The sequence below is a fragment of the Callithrix jacchus genome, chromosome 1 (assembly GCF_049354715.1).
Source record: "Callithrix jacchus isolate 240 chromosome 1, calJac240_pri, whole genome shotgun sequence".
Classification (NCBI taxonomy): domain Eukaryota; kingdom Metazoa; phylum Chordata; class Mammalia; order Primates; family Cebidae; genus Callithrix; species Callithrix jacchus.
In genome coordinates, this window is record NC_133502.1 from 193305231 (window position 1) to 193327359 (window position 22129).

The window sequence follows — 22129 nt, forward strand, 5'->3', positions numbered from 1 at the left end:
TCGTGATCCACCCGCCTTGGCCTCCCAAAGTGCTGGGATTATAGGCGTGAGCCACCGCGCCCGGCCTAATTAAATATTTAATTGTGATTGAACAGACAGCATTGGTTCTAACATTTGAAAGCCTGATAGAAGTGCTGGATAGCAGACCGGGTGTGGTGGCTCCTGCCTGTAATCCCAACACTTTTGGAGGTGGAGGCAGAAGCAGATGGATCACCCGAGATCAGGAGTTTGAGACCAGCCTGACCGACACGATAAAACCCTGTCTCTACTAAAAATAAAAAAATTAGCCTGCATGGTGGTACATGCCAGTGATCCCAGCTACTCTGGAGGCTGAGGTGGCAGAAATGCTTGAATCTGGGAGGTGGAGGTTGCAGTGAGCCAAGATTGTGTCAGTGCACTCCAGCCTGGACAGGGAAAGAGACCGTCTTAAAAAAAAAAAATAAAAGAGTGTTGGGTAGCAGTTGGCCTTTTAAAGTTTAGCACTCTCTTCCAGCCTTAAGGTCCAGGTTCCTAAGAACCTCCCTGCTAAGAAGCTTAGCAGTGGAAAAACTTAAAAGGTTACAGGGAATATACTTGAGAGACTGAGGCAGGAGAATTACTTGAAACCAGGAGGCAGAGGTTGTAGTGAGCCAAGATCACACCACCGCACAATCTTGCACTGTCTGGATGACAGAGCAAGACTCTGTCTCAAAACAAAAGGTTATGAGGAATAGAGCAAAATTTTGGAAGCTCTTATTAGGACTTTTCCCATTTGCCTAACAAAGCAGAAAATAATTTAAATGTTTTAATAAAATGTTTTTTATTCAATTTAAAATACATGTAGTAAGTGTCCATTAGCATTCATGTGTCATCTCTTATGCACTATCAAGATTAATTTCTTTGGAGCTAGAGGCCATTTATCCTAAATGAAGTAACACAGAAACAGAAAACCAAATACCACATGTTCTCGCTTGTAAGTAGGAGCTAAACATCGAGACACACGGGCACAAAGAAGGAAACAATAGACACCAGGGTCTACTTAAGGGTAGAGGCTGGGAGGACGGTGAGGATAGAAAAAGTACCTATCAGGTACTGTGTTTATTACCTGGGTGATTAGATAATTTGTACACAAAACCCCTATGTCACACTATTTATCTATATAAGAAACCTGCATGTGTACCTCTAAACCTAAAATAAAAGTGGTTTTTTTTTTTAAATGGGAGACAGTCTTCCTCTGTAGCCCAGGCTCGAATGATCTCAGCTCACTGCAACCTCTGCCTCCTGAGTTCAAACGATTCTCCTGCCTCAGCCTCCTGAGCAGCTGGGACTACAGGTGTGTGCCACCATGCCCGGTTAATTTTTGTATTTTTGGTAGAGACAGGGTTTCACCATGTTAGCCAGGCTGGTCTCAATCTCCTGACCTCAAGTGATCCATCCGCCTGCCTCAGCCTCCCAAAGTGCTGGGATTATAGGTGTGAGCCACTGTGCCTGACAAAGTTTTTTTGTTTGTTTGTTTTTAAAGTGATTTCTCACATTTACTTAGGGAATAAAATATTGAATCTGTCATGTTGAGAGGCTTTGTAATCTCAGACTAGCTATGGCTCAGGAAACATTTAAGTTTATTGAACCAAAACATTTACTTAAAGGAAAGGTAGGGGTGTTTCTCAGCAAACTCATTGGGCCCGTAGCTGTTCTTTTGAGACTCATATCAGTGAGGCCAGCTGCTATAAACTGGTCCCTTGGCAGGTCGTGTGAGAGGGAACAACTGGATTGGATGGCCAGAGGTGTGACCCAGTGTCTGGTTCCTGGTTATCTGATTTCTGTTTTTACATCTTCCAGGTGCCCTTCCAGTTTCAGAGAGCTTCAGTTTCTGCTTGATAACGTTGCTATCTGATGTTGCCTATAGGGACCCTTCACTTAGGGATGAGGTAAGCATATGTTGTTTTGGTGTGCATTTCTATTAGATTGAATAGAGTCCCAGAGTGATGAAAAGATTTTAAAAGTGTGAAATGTGATTGGATTGTTTGTTCATATTTATCTATTTCATACTGTTCATAGCAGACTTAAGACATGTTTAGGTCTTTCAGTCCTCTTTTTTTTTTGACATGGAGTCTCGCTCCCGTTGCGCAGACTGGAGTGCAGTAGCACGATCTCTGCTCACTGCAACCTCCACATCCCGGGTTGAAGTGATTCTCCTTCCTCAGCCTCCTGAGTAGTTGGGATTACAGGCGAGCACCACCACACCTGGCTAATTTTTGTATTTTTAGTAGAGACAGGGTTTTTCCATGTTGGCCAGGTTGGTCTCAAACTCCTGACCTCAAGTGATCCACCTGCCTGGGCCTCCCAAAGTGCTGGGATTACAGGCACAAGCCACTGCTCCTGGCCTGTCTCTCAGTACTCTTTAGGATCTCATGAGTCTTATCTCATTCAACTTTTCTTTTTTCTAATGAAAGGCAGGCGCTGCAGAGATGGGAGCAGCACTGCCCCTTTCAGCTTTTCCAAAAGTCCTCTAAGGTAGGAGGCAGAAAAAGGCAGAGGCAGCTCATTTTTCTGTCTCTGTTTTAGGGATTTAAGTCATTCGTAGAAGATAATTTTATTTTCTTTTTTGAGACAGTCTCGCTCCGTCATCTAGGCTGAAGTGCAGTGGTGTGATCTCAGGTTACTGCAGCCTCCACCTCCTGGGTTCAATCCAGACTCCCAAGTAGCTGAGACTACAGACATTCACCAGCACACCATCTAATTTGTTGAGATGAGGTTTCGCCATGTTGTCCAGACTGGTCTTGAACTACTGGCCTCAAGTGATCCTCCTGCCTTGACCTCCCAGAGTGCTGGGATTACAGGCATGAACCATTGGTGCCTGGCCAGAAGAGAATCTTCTAGGTAGCTGAAGCTTGTATCTTTAAGGGCACAGACTTTCTTTAGATTTTGCTAATTTTGATGGAAATGCTACTAATATATATTCCATACTTTCCTCTTCTTTAAATAAAGAATATAATCATACAACTTTTTCTTAGATTTATCACTTAGAAATTCAGTTTTTGTATGCTGCTATTCTCACGTCCTTCCAAGCAGTGCCTACTTGCTTGTCTGCATGCTGTTTGCAGTTAGTGATGCATTTTGAATAATTTAGATTCTTCATTTATGTGTAGGTTGACTAAAGAGATAATTAAATATGTTAGAACGGTATGTTTTTATTAAAAAGTTGGGCATTAAATTAAGGACTTTTCTGTGAATAAAATTTATCAGAATAAAGAGGTCAACATGACTATTCGTGGTGGTAACATTCACTCTAAAGTCATGGTGATAACACGACTTTATCATATAAAATGGAAAAAGTGGCCGGGCACAGTTGCTCATGCCTATAATCCTAGCATTTTGGGAAGTCAAGGCATCTGGATCATTTGAGGTCAGGAGTTTGAGGCCAGCCTTAATTTGGGCTAATTTTTGTATTTTTAGTAGAGACGGTTTCACCATGTTGGCCGGGATGGTCTTAGTCTCTTGACCTCGTGATCTGCCCACCTCAGCTTCCCAAAAGTGCTGAGATTACAGGCATGAGCCACTGCCCCTGGGCCAATAAACTCATTGGTTGTGCATGGTGGCTGACACCTGTAATCCCAATACTGGGAGACTGAGGCAGGAGGATCACTTGAGACCAGCTTGGGCAACATAGTGAGACCCCCATCCCTACAAAAATAAAAATTAGCTGGGCATAGTGACACATGCCTGTAGTCCTAGCTATTCAGGAGGCCAAAGGAGGAGGATTGCTTGATTCTAGGAATTTGAGACTGCAGTGAGCTATGATTGAACCCTGCACTGATCTTGGCTCACTACAACCTCAGCCTCTCGGGCTCAAGTGATTCTCCCACCTCAGCCTCCTGAGTATTTGGGACCACAGGCATGCACCACCACACCTGGCTAGTTTTTGTATGTTTTGTAGAGACAGGGTTTCAGTACGTTGCCCAGGCTGCTCTTAAACTCCTGAGCTCAACTGATCCACCTGCCTCAGCCTCCCAAAGTGCTAGGATTACAGGCATGAGCCTCCCTGCCAGGACAAAAAAAATTTCTTGACTTAAAAAATTATGGCTGGGCACAGTGGCTCACACCTGTAATCCCAGCACTTTGGGAGGCCGAAGCAGATGGATCACCTGAAGGTCAGGAGTTCTAGACCAGCCTGGCCAACATGGTGAAACCCCATCTCTACTAAAAATACAAAAAACTAGCCGGGCGTGGTGGCACACACCTGTAATCCCAGCTACTTAGGAGGCTGAGACAGGAGAACTGCTTGAACCCAGGAGGCGGAGGTTGCAGTGAGCTGAGATCATGCCATTGCACTCTAGCCTGGGCAACAAGAGTGAAACTTCATCTCAAAAAAATATAAGCTCATTGAGATAGCTGTGTGAAGTGGCTGCAGAGAAGCTGTTGTCACATACATAGACGTCTAGAATCTGTGATGAGTTTGGTGAGTTCCGGCATCCCAAATGTTAATGTATTTTATTCTGACCACACTTCAAGACAGAAAACTGGACTGCGGTAAAATCAGAAGCCGGCAATTAGCATTTAAAGGATTTGTGATCTTGAAGATAAGGTTGAAAAGCCCTAGGGCATTTGCTCATGAAAAGAGAAGATTTGGGGATTCATCACTTGTTTGCAGAATATACTAATAGAGGAAAAGGTAGCCCCAGGGGCCGGTAGATACAAGCCCCAGGAGAACAGCATTGGCCCAGTGTTGGGAGGAACTCTGAACCAGGCCAGAGAACGAGCATTTTTGTCCCTGGAAGGTCAGCTGGTTGGCCACTTGGCACAGCCGTTGTGGAGGGATGTATCAGATATGGGGTTAGTTAAGATAATGTCTGAAGTGCCTTCTAGTTCTGACTTAGTTTTGTGATATTTACCTAATTTCGTTTATTAATGTGCCTGTTTGTTTTCTTGTCTGTTAACAGATTTTAGAGGCGCTTTTGCAGGTGTTGCATGTCCTCTTGGGCATGTGCCAGGCCTTGGAGATTCAAGACAAAGGTACTAGTATCCTTGAGGTTTTTCTTAAAATGGTTTTGTGATTATTCTTTCCCTTTCTTTTCTCCAGTCTTTTCTGTTTGGTACCTAATGTATATCTGATGGCAGAAAACCTTCCTATTTTAGGTTGATTTGTTGTGTGTTAGTATCCTCAGAGGCCACATGGGTTCATGTGCATTGCTCTATTACATAGATGCTGGGTCACCTTGAACAAGTAACTTTACCCTTCTGGGCCTCAGTTTCTTCACCTATAACATCTGTGGATAGGTTAGTTGACTTCCAAAGCTCATTTTTTTCTGTATTGTAAGGCTACCAGTATGATCCTAAGAGGAATAAATGTATTAACTAGTGTCAAGATACTTGATAATGTGACCTAGCTATATTATTGATTTGGATGTACCATGAATAGATGAAGACTATTGACCCAGACTGAAGAATAGACCCAGACTTTTGCCCAAGGAGGGCAGCTGGGTTTGATGAAGACATAGTCTGAAGTTTTTAATGACAGGTTGAAGATATCACTGGTCAGTCCTTGGGGTTGACCCCATTATTGTGGCTTATGCTGAACCTTTTTTTTTTTTTTTTTTTTTTTGAGGTATCCACTGCAATTTATTTTCATTATTTTTACATCTTCTTCAGGAAGACAATACTCAAACATTTAAAAGACATTATTGGGCATTATCACTTTAAGTAACTGACACTGAATATTGGCAAACTTATTAGTATCAACATCACTGAAATTCTTTCCTTTTACTTTTTTTTAAATAACGCTGATGAACTAGTGGAAGCAATTTTCCTTCTTTATGAAGCCTATGAGTGTCAGTTGCACCTCCAATAAAGGTACCATTGACAAATATTCTTGGAACAGTTCTTTCACCAGTCATTTTGTAAAGAGCATCTTGAAACTGGTTTCCATATTCAAGCAGGTCCAATTCCACCACTTTATAGTTAACATTCATGTCATGGAAAAGCTTTTTTGCCATTGTACAGTAAGAACAGGATGTTTTTGAGAAAATCACCACACAATTATTGGAAATTGTTTTTTGGATCTGGTTCACAGGTGCCGTTGCTAAATTCTCCAAAGATGAGGATGTGTTGCTCTCCATCCCAGAGAGAGCTCTAGTGGGTGGGTTGTGAAACCTTGGTCAGTGTTACAAGTTAGTACTGTATGACTCTCTCAGGATACTTTCTCATATTGTAATGTTTTCACTTGATCTTCTAGAATACCTTTGCAAGTATGCCATCCCATGCCTGATAGGAATCTCGCGAGCATTTGGGCGTTACAGCAACATGGAAGAGTCTCTCCTCTCAAAGCTCTTTCCCAAAGTCCCTCCTCATTCCCTCCGTGTCCCTGAAGAGCTTGAAGGTGTTCGAAGGCGTTCCTTTAATGACTTCCGCTCCATCCTCCCCAGCAATCTGCTGACTGTCTGTCAGGAGGGTACCCTGAAGAGGAAGACCAGCAGTGTGTCCAGCATCTCTCAGGTGGGCCTGGGCTCCGGGGGAAAGAGCAGAGGAGAAAGAGCCTGTTAAGCTCCCTTGCAAAGAAAATCCCTCTTCTTTGTAGCTGGAGTAAACTTAAGAAACATGAAATATTTCACTAGAATTCTCTTTAGTACAAAGACTTGTCCCTCATAAGTGATACCATAGTCATAAAGTATACGTTTCATAGCAGATGGGTGCCAAATTCTATTTTGCCTGGGAGACAGTTGGTGCCCTTAAGAAGTATGTAATTGACTCATGGAGAACAGACAAAAATGCCAAACACTGAGGACAATTCAGCTCAGTAATCATGTGTCAAATACACAGCTAAACACGAAAAATTTAGTGATACAGTATTTAGTGTAGCATGCTGTAGCTGTGATGAGCTTCAGGAAGGAAATGAGGCTTGAACCAGGACTTGAAGTTACAGACATTGGGCTGGCAGAGAGGACCTTGCCTGAGAAAATCTGACAGAGGTCTCATTGGTCTTTTCTGATCTGTAACTGTGCTTATGTGTTTCAGGTCAGCCCTGAACGTGGCATGCCCCCTCCCAGTTCCCCTGGAGGATCTGCCTTTCACTACTTTGAAGGTGGGCTTCACCTCTCCCAAGAATATTGACCTGGTACTTGGAGAACAGGCTCACAGTGACTTCTTGTGATATTAAGGATGCTGATACTAACTCTGTTGTCATGGATGGACCTAGAATAGCAAGCTTTTAGAAAGCATTTATTTTCTGTTTTCATTTAAGTTTTTTAAAATTTAATTTTCAAATATTTTATGTAGAGAGAAAAGTGCAGAAAATAACTTACAGACTCCAATATACCTGCCATCGGAATTTTTGCACATTAACCTGTAAAAGTTCCTTTTCAGGTGGAAGTGCTAATGGTTGATATTTCTTTCTTTTTTTCTGAGTTGGAGTCTGGCTCTGTTGCCCAGGCTAGAGTGCAGTGGTGCATTCTAGGCTCACTGCAGGATCTGCCTCCTGAGTTCAAATAATGCTGTTGCCTCAGCCTCCTGAGTAGCTGGGACTACAGGCACACACTGCCATGCTCAGCTAATTTTTGTATTTTTAGTAGAGACAGGTTTTTACCATGTTGGCCAGGCTGGCCTCAAACTCCTAAACTCAAGTGATCCACCCATCTTGGCTTTCCAGAGTGCTGGAATTACAGGTGTGAGCCACCACACCCCTCTGGATATTTCTTTCTTTCTTTCTTTCTTTTTTTAATGACATTAAGTATATAGTACTACTGTTACTACTTGTTTTGTTTTGGTTTTTTGAAACAATCTCACTCTGCCACCCAGGCTGCAGTGCAGTAGCACAATCACAGCTCAACGCAGCCTCAACCTCCTGGGCTCAAGTGATCCTTCCACCTCAGCCTCCTGAGGACTATAGGTGCTTACCACCATGCCTGGCTAATTTATGTATTTTTTGTAGAGACAGGGTTTCACCATGTTGCCCAGGCTGGTCTGGAACTCCTAGGCTCAAAGGATTTTTGGGCTCAAGGGAATGCCTGCCTTGATATTTCAAAGTGCTAGGATTACAGGCGTGAGCCACTGCATCTATTACTACTTTTTATAGTGCTCTGTATGTACTGTTCACAAGTACTTTTACATAATTTACTGAATTTGATTCATGTGACTACCCTGTGCCATGTCAGACATGTTAGAATTACTTCCACCATATCCTTGTTGGAAGTAAGACCCAGATTAAGGGATAGGACATGAGGAAGGCAGAATTCCATGCCTCAGTATAGTCTCTCATTTTTGAATAATGCTGTTTGCTAAAACAGCATGTCTCAAGACAATTTTGAGAGATATGAGGGGAATTTTGAAGGAAAAAGGGAATAGTTGAGCTCAGCTAGACGTAGGAAGCTTTCTCTCTGTGAGAATGTAACAGGTTGCGTTCTATATATATGTTAGAATCTAAGGGCTAAGTTCAGCCACTCAGAATCATAATTCTCAAGAGACAACTCCTTGTTTAAGTGTAGAATGTATTCCTCCAGGCTCTGAAAGTCTCACTGCCACCTGCCTGCCTTTGGGGCATCTGAGGATGGCCATGATGTGTCCTTGGAGGTTTCCCTTTCCCTGTAAACAGCTCATTGTCCACCTTCTGTGGCAAGGGCTTCACTCCATGACAGCTGTCCCTCTTTGAGCACATCCAGTAATGGCAGATAGGAGTACCCTAGTGTGGCTGACTGCTAGATACCCATGTGCCTCCCTGTCAGACCCGGCTGCCGCCCACTTTGCCGGTGGTGGTAAGCAGACAAACGAGCCCTGCTCTCTGAAGCTCCTTCACTGTAGGACAGACCAGCAGACCCTGTTCCTTCCGACTTTGCTCTCATACTTCTGTCTTACTTAGACTTTTTTGGGGGGAGGGGATGTTGGAGGTCTCGCTCTGTCACCTAGGCTGGAGTGCAGGGGCACAGTCATAGTGATCCTCTGGCTCAGTCTATCAAGTAGCTGGAACTTCAGGTATGCACCACCATATACCCAGACTTTTCTTACAGTCGGTCCCATCTCCCTTCCCAGACCCTTTTCCAAAGTGCTGTAAAAATTTAGTTTTTAAGAATTATTTTTAGGTCAGGAGAGGTGTCTCACACCTGTAATCCCAGCACTGTGGGAGGCCCAGGTGGGAGGATTGCTTGAGCCTAGGAGAATGAGACCAGCCTGGACAACATAGTGAGACCCTTAACAAAATAAATTAAATTAAAAATAAATAAGAATTATTTTTAATAGCACAAACTTGATCACTTATTTTTCTGCATAAGAACTTTCAGGCCGGGCACAGTGGCTAATTCCTGTAATCCCAGCACTTTGGGAGGCCAAGACAGGCAGATCACTTGAGGTCAGGAGTTCGAGACCAGCCTGGCCAACATGGCAAAACCCCATCTCTCCTAAAAAGACAAAAATTAGCCAGGTGTGGTAGCACACGCCTATAATTCCATCTACTCAGGAGACTGAGGCATGAGAATCTCTTGAACCTAGGAGACGCAGGTTGCAGTTAGCCAACATCATGACACTGTACTCTAGCCTGGGCAACAGAGTGTGACTCTTGTCTCACAGAGAAAAACACACACACACACAAAGCAAGTTTCAGTGACACCCCCTGCATAAATCCCAAATCTTAGGTCCCTAGTTCCTGTTACCCCTGCCTTTTGCCTCCATCTGTGCCCACTGTGGGGTTCAGCCACACAGGACTTAGCCCTTATTTCATGGTGTCCTTCTGAGAAGTGCTCTCTAATCACAACCTCTTTCTTTCTTCCTTATCTAACTGTTTTAATCCAGCTGTTCCCTCCTTCCCTTCTTTCCTCACTCGTTTCCTCTTTTAGTGACCATTTCTTATGTTGGCCTCCGGCATCTCAGCTCCCAGTGGTATTGTTACCCATCCTTTCTGCTGTAAATTGCTGGTTTGCATCTGTCTTTAGACAGATCGGCACTGTGCTGTCAACTCTTAGACACCAGCTTTGACACAGCTGGAGCTAAACTCAACTGTTTGAGTCTGTTCTCTAGTGCTTTAAAAAGTCATAAAATTTAGTATTCACTTCTTTATGAATTGATATTGTCTGTCTTATGAAAATACTATAGATTCATCTACTTTTCAATCATAGTTTTATAGTTTTTAAATAATGGATTTTCAAACAATTATATGCTTTTTGGTTCCTATTTATTATATTTTTATTTTAATTAAAAAATTTTTATTTAAAAAAAAAAGAAAACAAAATTAAAAAGAAAAAAATTTTTTTATTTATATAGAGACAGGGTCTTGCCCTGTTGCCCGGGCTGGTCTCAAACTCCTATGCTGAGGCAGTCTTCCCACCTCAGCCTCCCACAGTACTGGGATTGCATGTATTAGCTACCACATTGGGCCTGGGATCATATTTATTAAACGTCAAATGACTGAATGACTTTACTTTTGTTGATTTTTTTTTCCTTCAGTTTTTTTTATTGTGGTAAAATACATAAAACATAAAATTTGCTAGCTCAACCAATTTTTTTTTTTCTTGAGGCAGGATTTTACTCTGTTACCCAGATTGGAGTGCAGTAACAAATTCATAGCTCCACTGTGGCCTCAACCTCCCAGGCTCAAGCAGTCCTCCTGCCCCAGCTTCCTGAGTAGCTGGGAATTTAGGTGTATGCTACCATATCTGACTAATTTTTATTTTTATTTTTGGAGAGACAGGGTCTCCCTGTTTTGCCCAGGCTGGTCTTGAATTCCTGGACCCAAGCAGTCCTCCCATCTCGGCCTTCCAAAGTGCTGGGATTATAGGCATGAGCCACTATGCTTGCCCTTAATTTTTTTTTCTTTCTCCTTTTTTTTTTTTCCGAGTCAGAGTTCACTCTTGTCGCCCAGGCTAGAGTGCAGTGGCATGATCTCAATTTACCGCAACCTCCACCTCCTGGGTTGAAGTGATTCTCCTGCCTCAGCCTCCGGGGTAGCTGGGATTACAGGCATGTACCACCACGCCTCGCTAATTTTGTTGGTTAGGTTCATCTCGAACTCCCGACCTCAGGTGATCTGCCTGTCTTGGCCTCCCAAAGTGCTGGGATTACAGGTGTGAGCCACCACACCCAGCCTGGCCTTAAATATTTTTAAGTGTACAGTTCAGTTTTTTTTTTTTTTTTCTTTTTTTTTGAGACAGAGTCTCACTCTGTCACCAGGCGCCAGGCTGGAGTGCAGTGGTGTGACATTGGCTCACTGCAACCTCTGCCTCCTGGGTTCAAGCAATTCTCCTGCCTCAGCCTCCCGAGTAGCTGGGACTACAGGCATGCGCCACCATGCCCAGCTAATTTTTTTGTATTTTTAGTAGAGATGGGGTTTCACCATGTTGGCTAGGATGGTCTTGATCTCTTGATGTCGTGATCCCCCCGCCTCAGCCTCCCAAAGTGCTGGGATTAAAGGCGTGAGCCACTGCGCCCGGCCTACAGTTCGGTATTAATATTGTGCAACTATCACCACAATTCAGTTCAAAAACTCTTCATCTTGTGAAACTGAAACTATACATTAAACAATAATTCCCCATTTCCCCTCTCTCTAGCCCCTGGCAGCTACCATTCTACCTCTGTGTATGATTTAAATTCCTCAAATAAGTGGGATCATACAGTATTTGTCTTTTAGTGACTGGTATATTTCACTTACTTGCTCTGATTTTGAGACTTCTAGTAATGTACCCTTTTCTTCTAATTTTGGTGGTAAAATATCTCTGAGGCCCTGTAGACCTTAAGCTTTTATATCTCTTCACCTTTAAAAAGGTATAATATGGCTGGGCATATTATGGGCTAATGCCCGTAATCCCAGCACTTTGGGAGGCCAAGATGGGCAGATCACTTGAAGTCGGGAGTTCCAAGACCAGCCTGGCCAACATAGTGAAACGTCATCTCTACTAAAAATATAAAAATTAGCTGGGCGTGGTGACAGGCATCTGTTATTCCAGCTACTCGGGAGGCTGAGGCAGGAGAATCGCTTGAACTCGGGAGGCAGAGGTTGTAGTGGGCTGAGATCACACCACTGCAGTTCAGCCTGGGTGACAGAGCAGGACTGCATCTCAAAACAAATAAAAGGTATAATTTTTTTTTTTTTTTTTGCTTCCCACATGTTAAGCTATATTGTCTAACATGGAAATATTAGGACCGTTATATCTGAGTGTTTGACCTGAAAGACACAGGTGAGAGGCATCAGTCCCCAAGGATTTGCAATATGCCCTTTAGTTTTTAATTTGCAAACATGCAAGGAATTGGGATATAAACAAAAGCAAAATCTCTGCCTTTGTTGGTCATTGGAAGAGTCAGCTTGAGGAAGTGCCCTAGTTGCCTGTAACCATGACTGAGTTTCCAGCTTTATTTCGCACCAGCCTCCTGCTTGCCCGATGGGACTGCCCTAGAGCCTGAGTATTACTTTTCAACTATCAGCTCCAGTTTCTCCGTCTCTCCCCTTTTCAACGGCGTCACGTATAAGGAGTTTAACATTCCATTGGAAATGCTTCGGGAACTCTTAAACTTGGTAAGCAAGGAACTGATGGATGAACAGACCATGGATATGTTAGTAAAATTGCTAGTGGTGAAAGCTTGTATTTTTAAAAGAAAAACTCAGAGTACCAGTATTTCAAAGTACAATTTAATAGTCATAAACTCGCAGATTAAAGAAGGAAGTAGAGTAGCATTCATGGAATCATTATGCACTAGTTTCTTTTTTAATCCTTGCAGCAACCATGTTGGGGTGGCACCCCTGCATCCCTATTTGGAGGTCAAGAAATCAATGTCAAACACATCATGGATATGTAGGCCAGCAGCTGGGTTGCATTCAGTCCAGGGATTCTGACTCCAAGCCCAGTGCTTTTCCATTGTGCCTGATTCCCTCTAAGGGGTGGCTCTATTTGGGTTAATTCAAAACCTGACTTTTTCATATTTGGGTACCTTTGGATGACCTTTAGGGTGATACCAGAGAAAACATCAGTGCCATTGTTTGCTTCCTGAAATAGACTTTTCTTCAGATTCGGGGAACACTTTTTTGGGTGCTGTGGCTTATGCCAGTAATCCCAACATTTTGGGAAGCCAGATCGGGCGGATCACTTGAGGTCAGGAGTTCGAGACTAGCCTCGCCAACATGGTGAAATCCTGTCTGTACTAAAAAATACAAATTTTAGCTTCACATGTTGGCATTTCCCTGTAATCACAGCTACCTGGGAGGTGGAGGCAGGAGGATCGCTTGAACCTGGGAGGTGGAGGCTGCAGTGAGCTGAGATGGCACCACCGCACTCCAGCCTGAGCAACAGAGTGAGATGCCATCTCAAAAAAAAAAATAAAGTTTCAGGGGCCCTGAAGTTGTTACTGTCGAGCTAGAATGGCTCAGGACAGATTTGAATGGGTAAGGGTGATGATGTCATCAAGGCCAGACTCTCAAGATTGGGCTTGCTGTCTTGGAAATGAGAACAGTTTGGATAGCATGGAGCATGTGCTGAGGAGTGTCCACCTTCCTGCTGTGTGGAGTGTGAATAGAAATCCCTCAGAGAATGACTTTAGGCTGAAGATGTAAGAAGACATTACAACATAAGTAATAGTTAATGAGGATGGAGCAATTAAGTAGGTCAGGATGTTTTTGAAGTTGCTGTCAAGAAGGAAAACTTAACCCTAAACTGCTTATCAGTGTCAATGCCCCAGACAAAATGGTGGCCTGATAGAGCCATGACCTTCACAGATGGCTGGCTCTTCCTAATACCATGTCAGAAATACTGACTGAAGACTGAATGTTTCACTTCCTTTCTTGGGGGTATTTTTTGCAGTATATTTCAACTTTTCAAGTTTAGGTTTTCTTTTAGGCAGTTTTTTGTTTCATCTCCTAGCATGTTTATCATTATCTGTACCTTTTGGAAACAGCCTTCATCAAACACTACAATTGTGAATGTGGGCATAGCTAAACTGAGGCTCAGCTAAGGAATTTTGTTTCGTTTTTTTGTTTTTTTTTGATGGTTCTGCAATTGACAGAACAGTTCTTTCCTATATTAAATGCTGTACAGGTGAAAATAATAGCTTCTACTGAAAATTTTAAATGTGAGCTCTAGTTTGAATACTTGAGCAGTTGTAGAAGAGCCAGCACATCTGGCCCAGGGAGGAGGGAGGTACCATCAGCTCCGCAGACTGGCTGTGAGGGTGTCTTTGACATCTGGGAGGGAATTGCAGGAGGATGTTGCACAACTGTGCTTGTTAACCATGAGTGGGTGAAATGGCAGCAAGGCCTGAGGTCTGCATATCTTGGATATGAAAATCTCATGTCAGCATATTTGAGGGAGTTTGGTTTTTTCCCTTTGTTTTTGTGTTATTGTTATCTAAGGTAGAGAAAGCACTCCCAAGTGACTTCAGAATTAAAAACATTTTGTGCATATAGTTTGATACATAGCCATAATTTGTATTTGTTGGTCTTTATCTGCATCTCTTTTTTATCATGTGAGTTTGTCATGGGTTTTTGGCAGAAGGAGCTAGCATTCCTATCACTGTGTATGTCAGTTGCTTCATGAGGTTCTGTTTCCTTGGTAGGTGAAGAAGATCGTTGAGGAGCCTGTTCTAAAATCCTTGGATGCCATTGTAGCCAGTGTGATGGAGGTACGTCACTTCTGAGGGCATTACCATGAGATCAGCATGACTTAAACGTGCGTAGAGAAAGCAGGAAGAGTTTGAGTGGGCACTGGAGTGGGAGGGGTTTTGCAGTGTTTTCACTTCCCTTGTTCATGTGTAAACAATCTACCTGCCGCTGAGAGCTTGGTCTGTGCTGGGTACTGTTGCATGCTCTTTTAAATACATCACCTCATGGTGCCTCTGACTGGCAGCCAGCATCTCCATTTCACAGACAGAGGATAGAGTTTGAGGGGAACTCACTAACATGCCAATATCACATAGTTAATGTGGGAGCTGGGAGTCTGGCCTGGGTCTCTCCGACTCTTTTATCTTCCTCGCGCCTATGGTGCTTCCAAAGCTGCTCCTCTGGGCTCAGAGCTGCACTTCCTAGGCACATGCAAGCCTTGGCTTTTAAGTGTAAGGGATGTGTAACTAGGGAACTTTTGTTTTTAATGTATTTGGAACCAAGGCCTACAGCATTGTTTATGAAATCATTACATTGGTGCTGGGAGGTCTCAAAATCTCAGGGAACATTTGGGTCAGGCCCTCCCTTGAGGGTTAGGATGCAGAGAAGTTGTCATTTGCCAGGCTAATTATTACCATGGTGTGTCCTGGACCCAGATTCCTTATTTAAGCCTGTTGTTCTTTCTCTCATGTGATTATAAGACATAAAGTGCCTGATACCACTGTGCCTGGGGCTCAGGTATGAAGCAGGGAGGGAACTTCCAGGGCCCTTCATGTGCTGTAGACCATGTCCCTTCCTGGTTCACACCCCTGCCAGAGAGCTGTTGCAGATGTGAGATGATATGCTGCTTGTGGTTTGGTCTGGGTTGGTTCTTGGTTAAGGAACAGAGTTCTTATAATTCCCCAAGTTGCATTTGGGCACTTCCCACCTTGTCTTCAACTCTTTTGCAGGCTGTTCTTCTGAACATTGGCCTGAGCTTTAGCTCTCTCACTCACTCACTCTAGACTGAGCTTGTGGACTCACAGGCCTTTTGTTTTCCATTATCAGTGTGTGATCATTTGTGACTGAGGGCGGACCAGAAGGACCAGGCTGAGGGCTGGACTAGGCAGTTAGACAACTGGAGACTTATTGGGCTTCTACTCTACCTCTGGGACCCTCCTCCTCCTTGAACCAGGGCAATTTCTGGTATTTTTTGTTTTGTAATTTTGTACTTTAGCATAAACATCCATTTGAAGAAATGGTTTCATAGTTAAAAAGAAAAAAAAAGATTCTTGTAATCTTTACCTAGGATCTGAAATATATTAATCATTATCCATAATCAGTGTAATAATCATTATCAATTATTATGTGCTTATTATGAGCCAGAACTTTACTCACTCACTCCTTGATTCTCACAATCCCCAATTTACACATGGGGAAACGGAGGCTTAGCTAAGGAACTTTATTTACATAGCTCATGAGTGACGGAACCGGTCTATGGGCTTGGGACAGCTGGTCTCAGAGGCTCCAAAGCTTAACACTTGTGTTAGCTGGGCTCCCACAGTCAAAGCCCTGAACTGTTTTAACCTGTCCCAGTCTCATTTCTCCATCTTTGCCCTGTGAGGACCACCAGACATTGTCTGTAAAGTCATCATTACAGACAGTGCCATCAACCACAGCTCTTCCTATCAGTGCCCTCCTGAGAACTGGCATGACTTTCACACTCTCCACATGATTCCTGTTTTCTCCACCTGCTCACTCACTTTCTGCCAACCTCACACTACATGCCCCATCCCACCTGACCAACTTCTGGCCCCTTAAAGATTGCTATATTTGCAGAGCACTTTTACACTTGTCAAGAATTATAATATTAGCTGGGCATGGTGGTGCCTGCCTATAGTCCTTGCTACTCAGAAGGCTGAGGCAGGAGGATCACTTGAGCCCAGGAGTTCATAGCTACAGTGAGCTGTGATCGTACCGCTGCATTACAGCCTAGGATACAGAGTGTGACCCTGTCTGTAAAACAAACAAACAAACAAAAAAAACCACAAGAATTATAATAAACCATAATTTTCCATCCTACTCAACTGGGAATGTATAGAAGTTAAGGACTTGTTATCTTTCTTTTTTCTTTATATATTTTTTGAGACAGAGTCTCACTCTGTTGCCCAGGCTGGAGTGCAGTGGTGAGATCTTGGCTCACTGTAACCTCCATCTCCTGGTTTAAGCAAATTCTCCTGCCCCAGCCTCCTGAGTAGCTGGGATTACAAATGTGCACCACCATGCCTGGCTAATCTTTATATTTTAAGTAGGGACAGCGTTTCACTATGTTGGTCAGGTTGGTCTCAAATTCCTGACCTCAGGTGATCTGATCTACCCGCCTCGGCCTCCCAAAGTGCTGGGATTACAGGCGTGAGCCACCATGCCCAGCCTCTTCTTTCTTTCTTCCTTCCTTGCTTGCTCGCTTTTTCTTTTTCTTTTTCTTTTTTTTTTTTCTTTTTTTTTTTTTTTGAGATGGAGTCTTGCTCTGTCATCCAGGCTGGAGGGCGGAGGCGCAATCTTGCCTCACCACAACCTTTGCCTCCCAAGTTCAAGCAATTCTCCTGTTTCAGCCTCCTGAGTAGCTGGGATTATAGGCATACACTACCATACCCAGCTAATTTTGTATCTTTAGTAGAAATGAGATTTCTCCATGTTTGTCAGGCTGGTCTTGAACTCCTGACCTCAGGTGATCTGCCCTGCCTCAGCGTCTCAAAGTTCTGGGATTACAGGTGTGAGGCACCATACCCAGTTTGGACTGTTACCTTTCTTAACTCATTAGACCTTGTATGAATTTTTTTTCCAGAAGAATAGTGCTGCATTTGAAATAGATTCCTAAAGAATAATTTAAAATGTGTTTTGGTTACAAAACATGAGTTGGATCTGAATGTGTCCTGCTGTAATGTCTATCTTTGGAGTGATAGACAATGTGGATCCTTTACTCTGGTGCCCACTTGTCAGTCTTCCTCTTCCACCCCTTCCCATGTCCCTGTTTGGTCCAATGACGGCCAAAGATGGCAAGCTTCAGCCACAGCAAGGAGGTTCTTCATTCTAGGGTGCAGGTGGCTGCTCCCCAGCAGGCATCTCTGGACTGCATGAGCCTCCTGTTTTCCTTGGTCTGATGTTTAAGAGGATGAAGACAGTAAAGTGTCCAAGTGATGAGTCATGATAAATAGTTGCTTCATTTAGAATGCTCAGTCACGAATCCCGATTCCACTGGGCCTTGCCGTGAAGGCAAAGGGTGGGCAGAAGGGCATTTCTGTTCTATAGTCATGTGTGTCTACTTCCCCGCAGGCCAACCCCAGTGCTGATCTCTACTACACTTCCTTCAGTGATCCCCTCTACCTGACCATGTTCAAGATGCTGCGCGACACCCTGTACTACATGAAGGGTGAGGACAGTTTGCCCATGGATTTGTGAGTACAGTAAGACTGGCTCCCAGGCCACTGTCACAGGCTAGTGGGTGCAGACCGGTACTCACTTTCTTCTGGGGCCACTTAAAAACACATGAGCAATGTGGTCATGTTACTGAAATTTTGGGGAAAAAAACAAATTAAAAAAATATGTCCATGATCCTGCAACCCCGGTACCATCAATGATGGCTCCTTTGCTGAGTTTGTTTCCTAAGGTGTTTTTCTAAAATGTGTATATCATATTGTCCTAACCACCAATACAGTTTTACCTGTCCATTCAGATATTTTAGAAAATAAAAAGAGAGGCTGGGCATGGTGGCTCATGTCTGTAATCCCAGCACTTTTGGAGGTCGAGGTGGGCAGATCACTTGAGGTCAGGAGTTCAAGACCAGCCTTGCCAACATGGTGAAACCCCGTCTTTACTAAAAATAAAAAAATAAAAAAATTAGCCGGGTGCGGTGGCACCCGCTGGTTAATCCCAGCTATGCAGGAGGCTGAGACAGGAGAATCGCTTGAACTCAAGAGGTGGAGGTTGCAGTAAGCCCAGATCATGCCACTGTACTCTAGCCTGGGTGACAGAATGAGACTCCATCTCAAAAAAATTTAAAAAAGAAGAAAATAAAAAAAGGAAATGAAGCACTTGTAATACTTATAATCTGTTAACACAGAGATACTAGGTTTTTTTTAGAGAGTCTTGCTCTGTAACCTAGGCTGGATTGCATTTGCATGATCCGGGCTCACTGCAACCTCTGTCTCCCAGGCTCAAGCGATTCTCTTATGCCTCAGCCTCACAAGTAGCTGGGATTACAGGCACATGCCATCATGCCCGCCTAATTTTTGTATTTTAAGTAAAGACAGGGTTTTACCACGTTGGCCAGGCTGTTCTTGAACTCAAATGATCCACCCACCATGGTCTCCCAAAGTGCTGGGAGTACAGGTGTTAGCCACCGCACCCAACCCAAGACAATAGTTTAATAGTTAACATGCACACACAACAATTTTCATTTTATTCTAGTCCCTCTTTCATGATTTTTTTCCCCAGAAGTAAGGAAACAACAATCTTACGCATTTTACAAAATGTTTTTTCTGGGCTCTCCCCTCACACTGTTGTTATTCTTCGTAAACATCAATTTTGATGAGCACATAATATTCTGTCAGGAAGATGTACCAGAATTTAGTAACTGCTTTCCTAATCTGATTCTGAACATTCCTTGGAAGCCGAGTCATTTGGGATGACAGCAAGGGCTGAGACTCCCTAAAAAGAGGCATCAGGGATTGCCCCTGCCCTTCCCTCCACCCATGCTGTGTGGCGCTTGCTGCCTTGGCTGGGCTGACTTGGGTGCATCCTGGTGGTTTTTCTGAATTTTCCAGGCCCTGAGGATGAGAGTTTGAAAAGTCTCTCAAACTCAGAGTGAGTGTTTTTCAGATAATTCTCTTCTTAGGGCTGCAACCAGTTTTTTCCTTTTAAAAAAAATGACTGAAGTATTTCATATTGTCACTGGAAGTAGTTCCAGTGATGATACTTCCCAATTCATATGTTTATGTATTCAGGTTTTAGTACATTGACTGCTTAAAATAAAGCCATGGCTGTAACGTCCCCGGGAAATGATAATTTCCTCTGATTGCCAGGTTGTGTGCATGTGGAGGACAGCTGTGCACCTCCTATCCAACTTCTTCCCAGTGGCATTCTTGGACCCACAGAGACCAGTAGAAAATGCTACTTTTCTGGGGTTTTTGTTAAAAAGGGAAGACTGTAACTGCTTCCAGCACTGCGTGTGTTCTGCTGTAGTTTTGTTTCCAGTTGTGATGCCACACTCTTTCCTGCAGACCTCCCAACTTCCTTTGTGAAGGAGATCCATGATTTTGTGCTGGAGCAGTTCAACACGAGCCAGGGGGAGCTCCAGAAGATTCTGCATGATGCAGACCGGATCCACAATGAGCTCAGCCCCCTCAAACTGCGCTGCCAGGCGAATGCCGCCTGTGTGGACCTCATGGTGTGGGCTGTGAAGGATGAGCAGGGTGAGATAGACTGCCTTGACTCTCTTGTGAGCTCCAGGCATGCCCTAGAGGGTGTCTTCCTCACAAGTTTACCCAAACAACTTCTAGAACGCTTAGCTCTGTTACTAGCACGGGCAGTTGCAGTAGGTCTCCTAGGCACGTGCAGAGTGGAGCATCAGCCACTGCTGTGCCCTGCACGTCTGCTGTTCTGTCCTGCATGGAGGGCAGTGGACCTTGGATGATGGGGATGCCCATGGCCACAGGGCCTGTGTGTGCTCTCTGCTGCATCTTGCTGGTTCTTCAGACTTTTCGTGGTGACATGGAAACTCAGTGCCTTCGGGTGAAGTGTTTTTCTAAGGGAGGAATAGAATGGGAAGTTTTCCTGTGGAATGAACATGGCAGGGACAAGGGGGCTTGGGGCCAGTGGAAAAGAGAGAGTCACACACCGTGTGACCTCTGAGTATGAATAAGCCCCACCTAAAGTATGTCTCTGGGATTTGATTAAATTATGCGCTTGCTTGGTGGATAAGTGTGTTAGAAAGACTGGCCTGTGCTGATCACTCATCTCTTTTGGTTTTAAATTAAGGTGCAGAAAACCTTTGCATCAAGCTGTCTGAGAAGCTGCAGTCCAAGACGTCCAGCAAAGTCATTATTGCTCACTTGCCCCTGCTGATCTGCTGTTTGCAGGTCAGTCTCCCTGAACCCGGAAAGGCTCACATCCCGTCTATAGGGCCTCCCTCTGCTAATGCTGTTGCTGTTCAGGCTATGGTGGACACCCTAGCAGCAGAGACCATGCCAGTTCTGTCTTTAGGAGCTTCACCAGCGCCTGCTGTGTACAGTTCATCACTGAGTGTGGGCTGCCCCCTACAGGATGCTAGGGCTTTCTGCAAATGGCATCCAGATGCAGCTGGCTTCAGTTCTCTTTTGTTGTGAGGCTGTGGGGCCGTTCCCAAGGCCTGTGGGGGAAAGACTGTGGATATGTGCCACGGGGCCACACAAGGGGAAGTCTCCTGACGTCCACAGTGCTGGGTCTGGTTTGCCGAGATTCTTTATCTTCTCACAGTCCCACTGACTCCACACCTGCCATTATTTTAATATTCTATTTTGGGCTGGGCATGGTGGCTCACGCCTGTAATCCCAGCACTTTGGGAGGCCGAGACAGGCGGATCACCTGAGGTCAGGGGTTTGAACCAGCGTGGGCAACTTGGTGAAACCCCATCTCAAAAAAAAAAAAATTTTTTTTTAAAGAATAATCATAAATTCTATTTTGTCCCTTTCTCCTTCAGTTTGCTTCCAAAAGAGATGAGTACACTTTAACAATCTGTATCCCCTGGCCAGATACAGTGGCTCATGCCTGTAATCCAATACTTTGGGAGGAAGAGTTGGGATCACTTGAGCCAGCAGTTTAAGACCAGCCTGGGCAACATAGTCAGAGTCCATCTCTACAAAAAATTAGAATTAGTTAGGCATGGTGGTGTGTGCCTATAGCCCCAGCTACTCAGAAAGCTGAGGGGGGAAGATTGCTTAAGCCCAGGAAGTCAAGGCTGCAGTGAGCCATAATCGTGCCACTGCACTCTATGGGCAACAGAGTGACACCCTGTCTCAAAAAAAAAAAAAAACAATAGCTGATATCTCCTATAGGTGGAGGAGAGGCAGCACCATCCCTTCTGTCTTTTTATGTCCTGGGCAGGTGGCCTATGGGAGCTTTGACCTTAGAAGTTTTGGGTCAGACTTTGGTACTGAAGGGTTGAGCATCTCCCTGCTCAGGGCCTGCTCAGACGTTCCCACACCACAGGCCATGTGACAGGTTGATGATGTGTTGCAGGGTTTGGGCCGCCTGTGCGAGAGATTCCCAGTGGTGGTGCACTCTGTGACACCATCCTTGCGAGACTTCTTGGTCATCCCATCCCCAGTTCTGGTGAAGCTCTACAAGTACCACAGTCAGTACCACACAGGTAATAACAGATGCATGCCCTTCAGGCCCTGAGAAAGGCACTTTGTGACTGTGTGTGAGCCCCACACAGCTTTCATGACTGCACCTGAGTGCATTCCTTTGCCACGCCTTTCCTTCTGTCTTTCCCCTCTGCGTTCCCTCCAAGCTCCCGGCCTTTCCTCCCCAGCCTTCTCCCATCCTATGTTCCTGTTACCACCAAAGGCCCCT

At 44.3% G+C, this 22129-nt stretch overlaps 1 protein-coding gene and 1 pseudogene across 3 annotated transcripts in view; one reads left to right on the forward strand and one right to left on the reverse strand.

Annotated features, from left to right (window-relative positions):
- PI4KA (phosphatidylinositol 4-kinase alpha) overlaps window positions 1–22129 on the forward strand; it is a 154425-nt gene that overhangs the window by 37944 nt on the left and 94352 nt on the right. Inside the window, exons 4-14 of one of the 2 annotated variants that reach the window (XM_078335799.1) lie at window positions 1819–1907; window positions 4920–4992; window positions 6212–6471; window positions 6991–7057; window positions 11901–12027; window positions 12318–12466; window positions 14497–14562; window positions 17852–17948; window positions 19798–19989; window positions 20555–20655; window positions 21794–21923. In XM_078335799.1, the coding sequence (XP_078191925.1) occupies window positions 12443–12466; window positions 14497–14562; window positions 17852–17948; window positions 19798–19989; window positions 20555–20655; window positions 21794–21923 (610 nt within the window). In that variant the 5' untranslated portion in view covers window positions 1819–1907; window positions 4920–4992; window positions 6212–6471; ... (1 more) ...; window positions 11901–12027; window positions 12318–12442. The remainder of the gene's footprint in view (window positions 1–1818; window positions 1908–4919; window positions 4993–6211; window positions 6472–6990; window positions 7058–11900; window positions 12028–12317; window positions 12467–14496; window positions 14563–17851; window positions 17949–19797; window positions 19990–20554; window positions 20656–21793; window positions 21924–22129) is intronic. The other variant, XM_035266895.3, reaches the window with a different exon arrangement.
- On the reverse strand, window positions 5565–6102 carry LOC103796100 (glutaredoxin-2, mitochondrial pseudogene; annotated as a pseudogene). Its single transcript, XR_013521622.1, has one exon. The product of XR_013521622.1 is annotated as a glutaredoxin-2, mitochondrial pseudogene (transcript).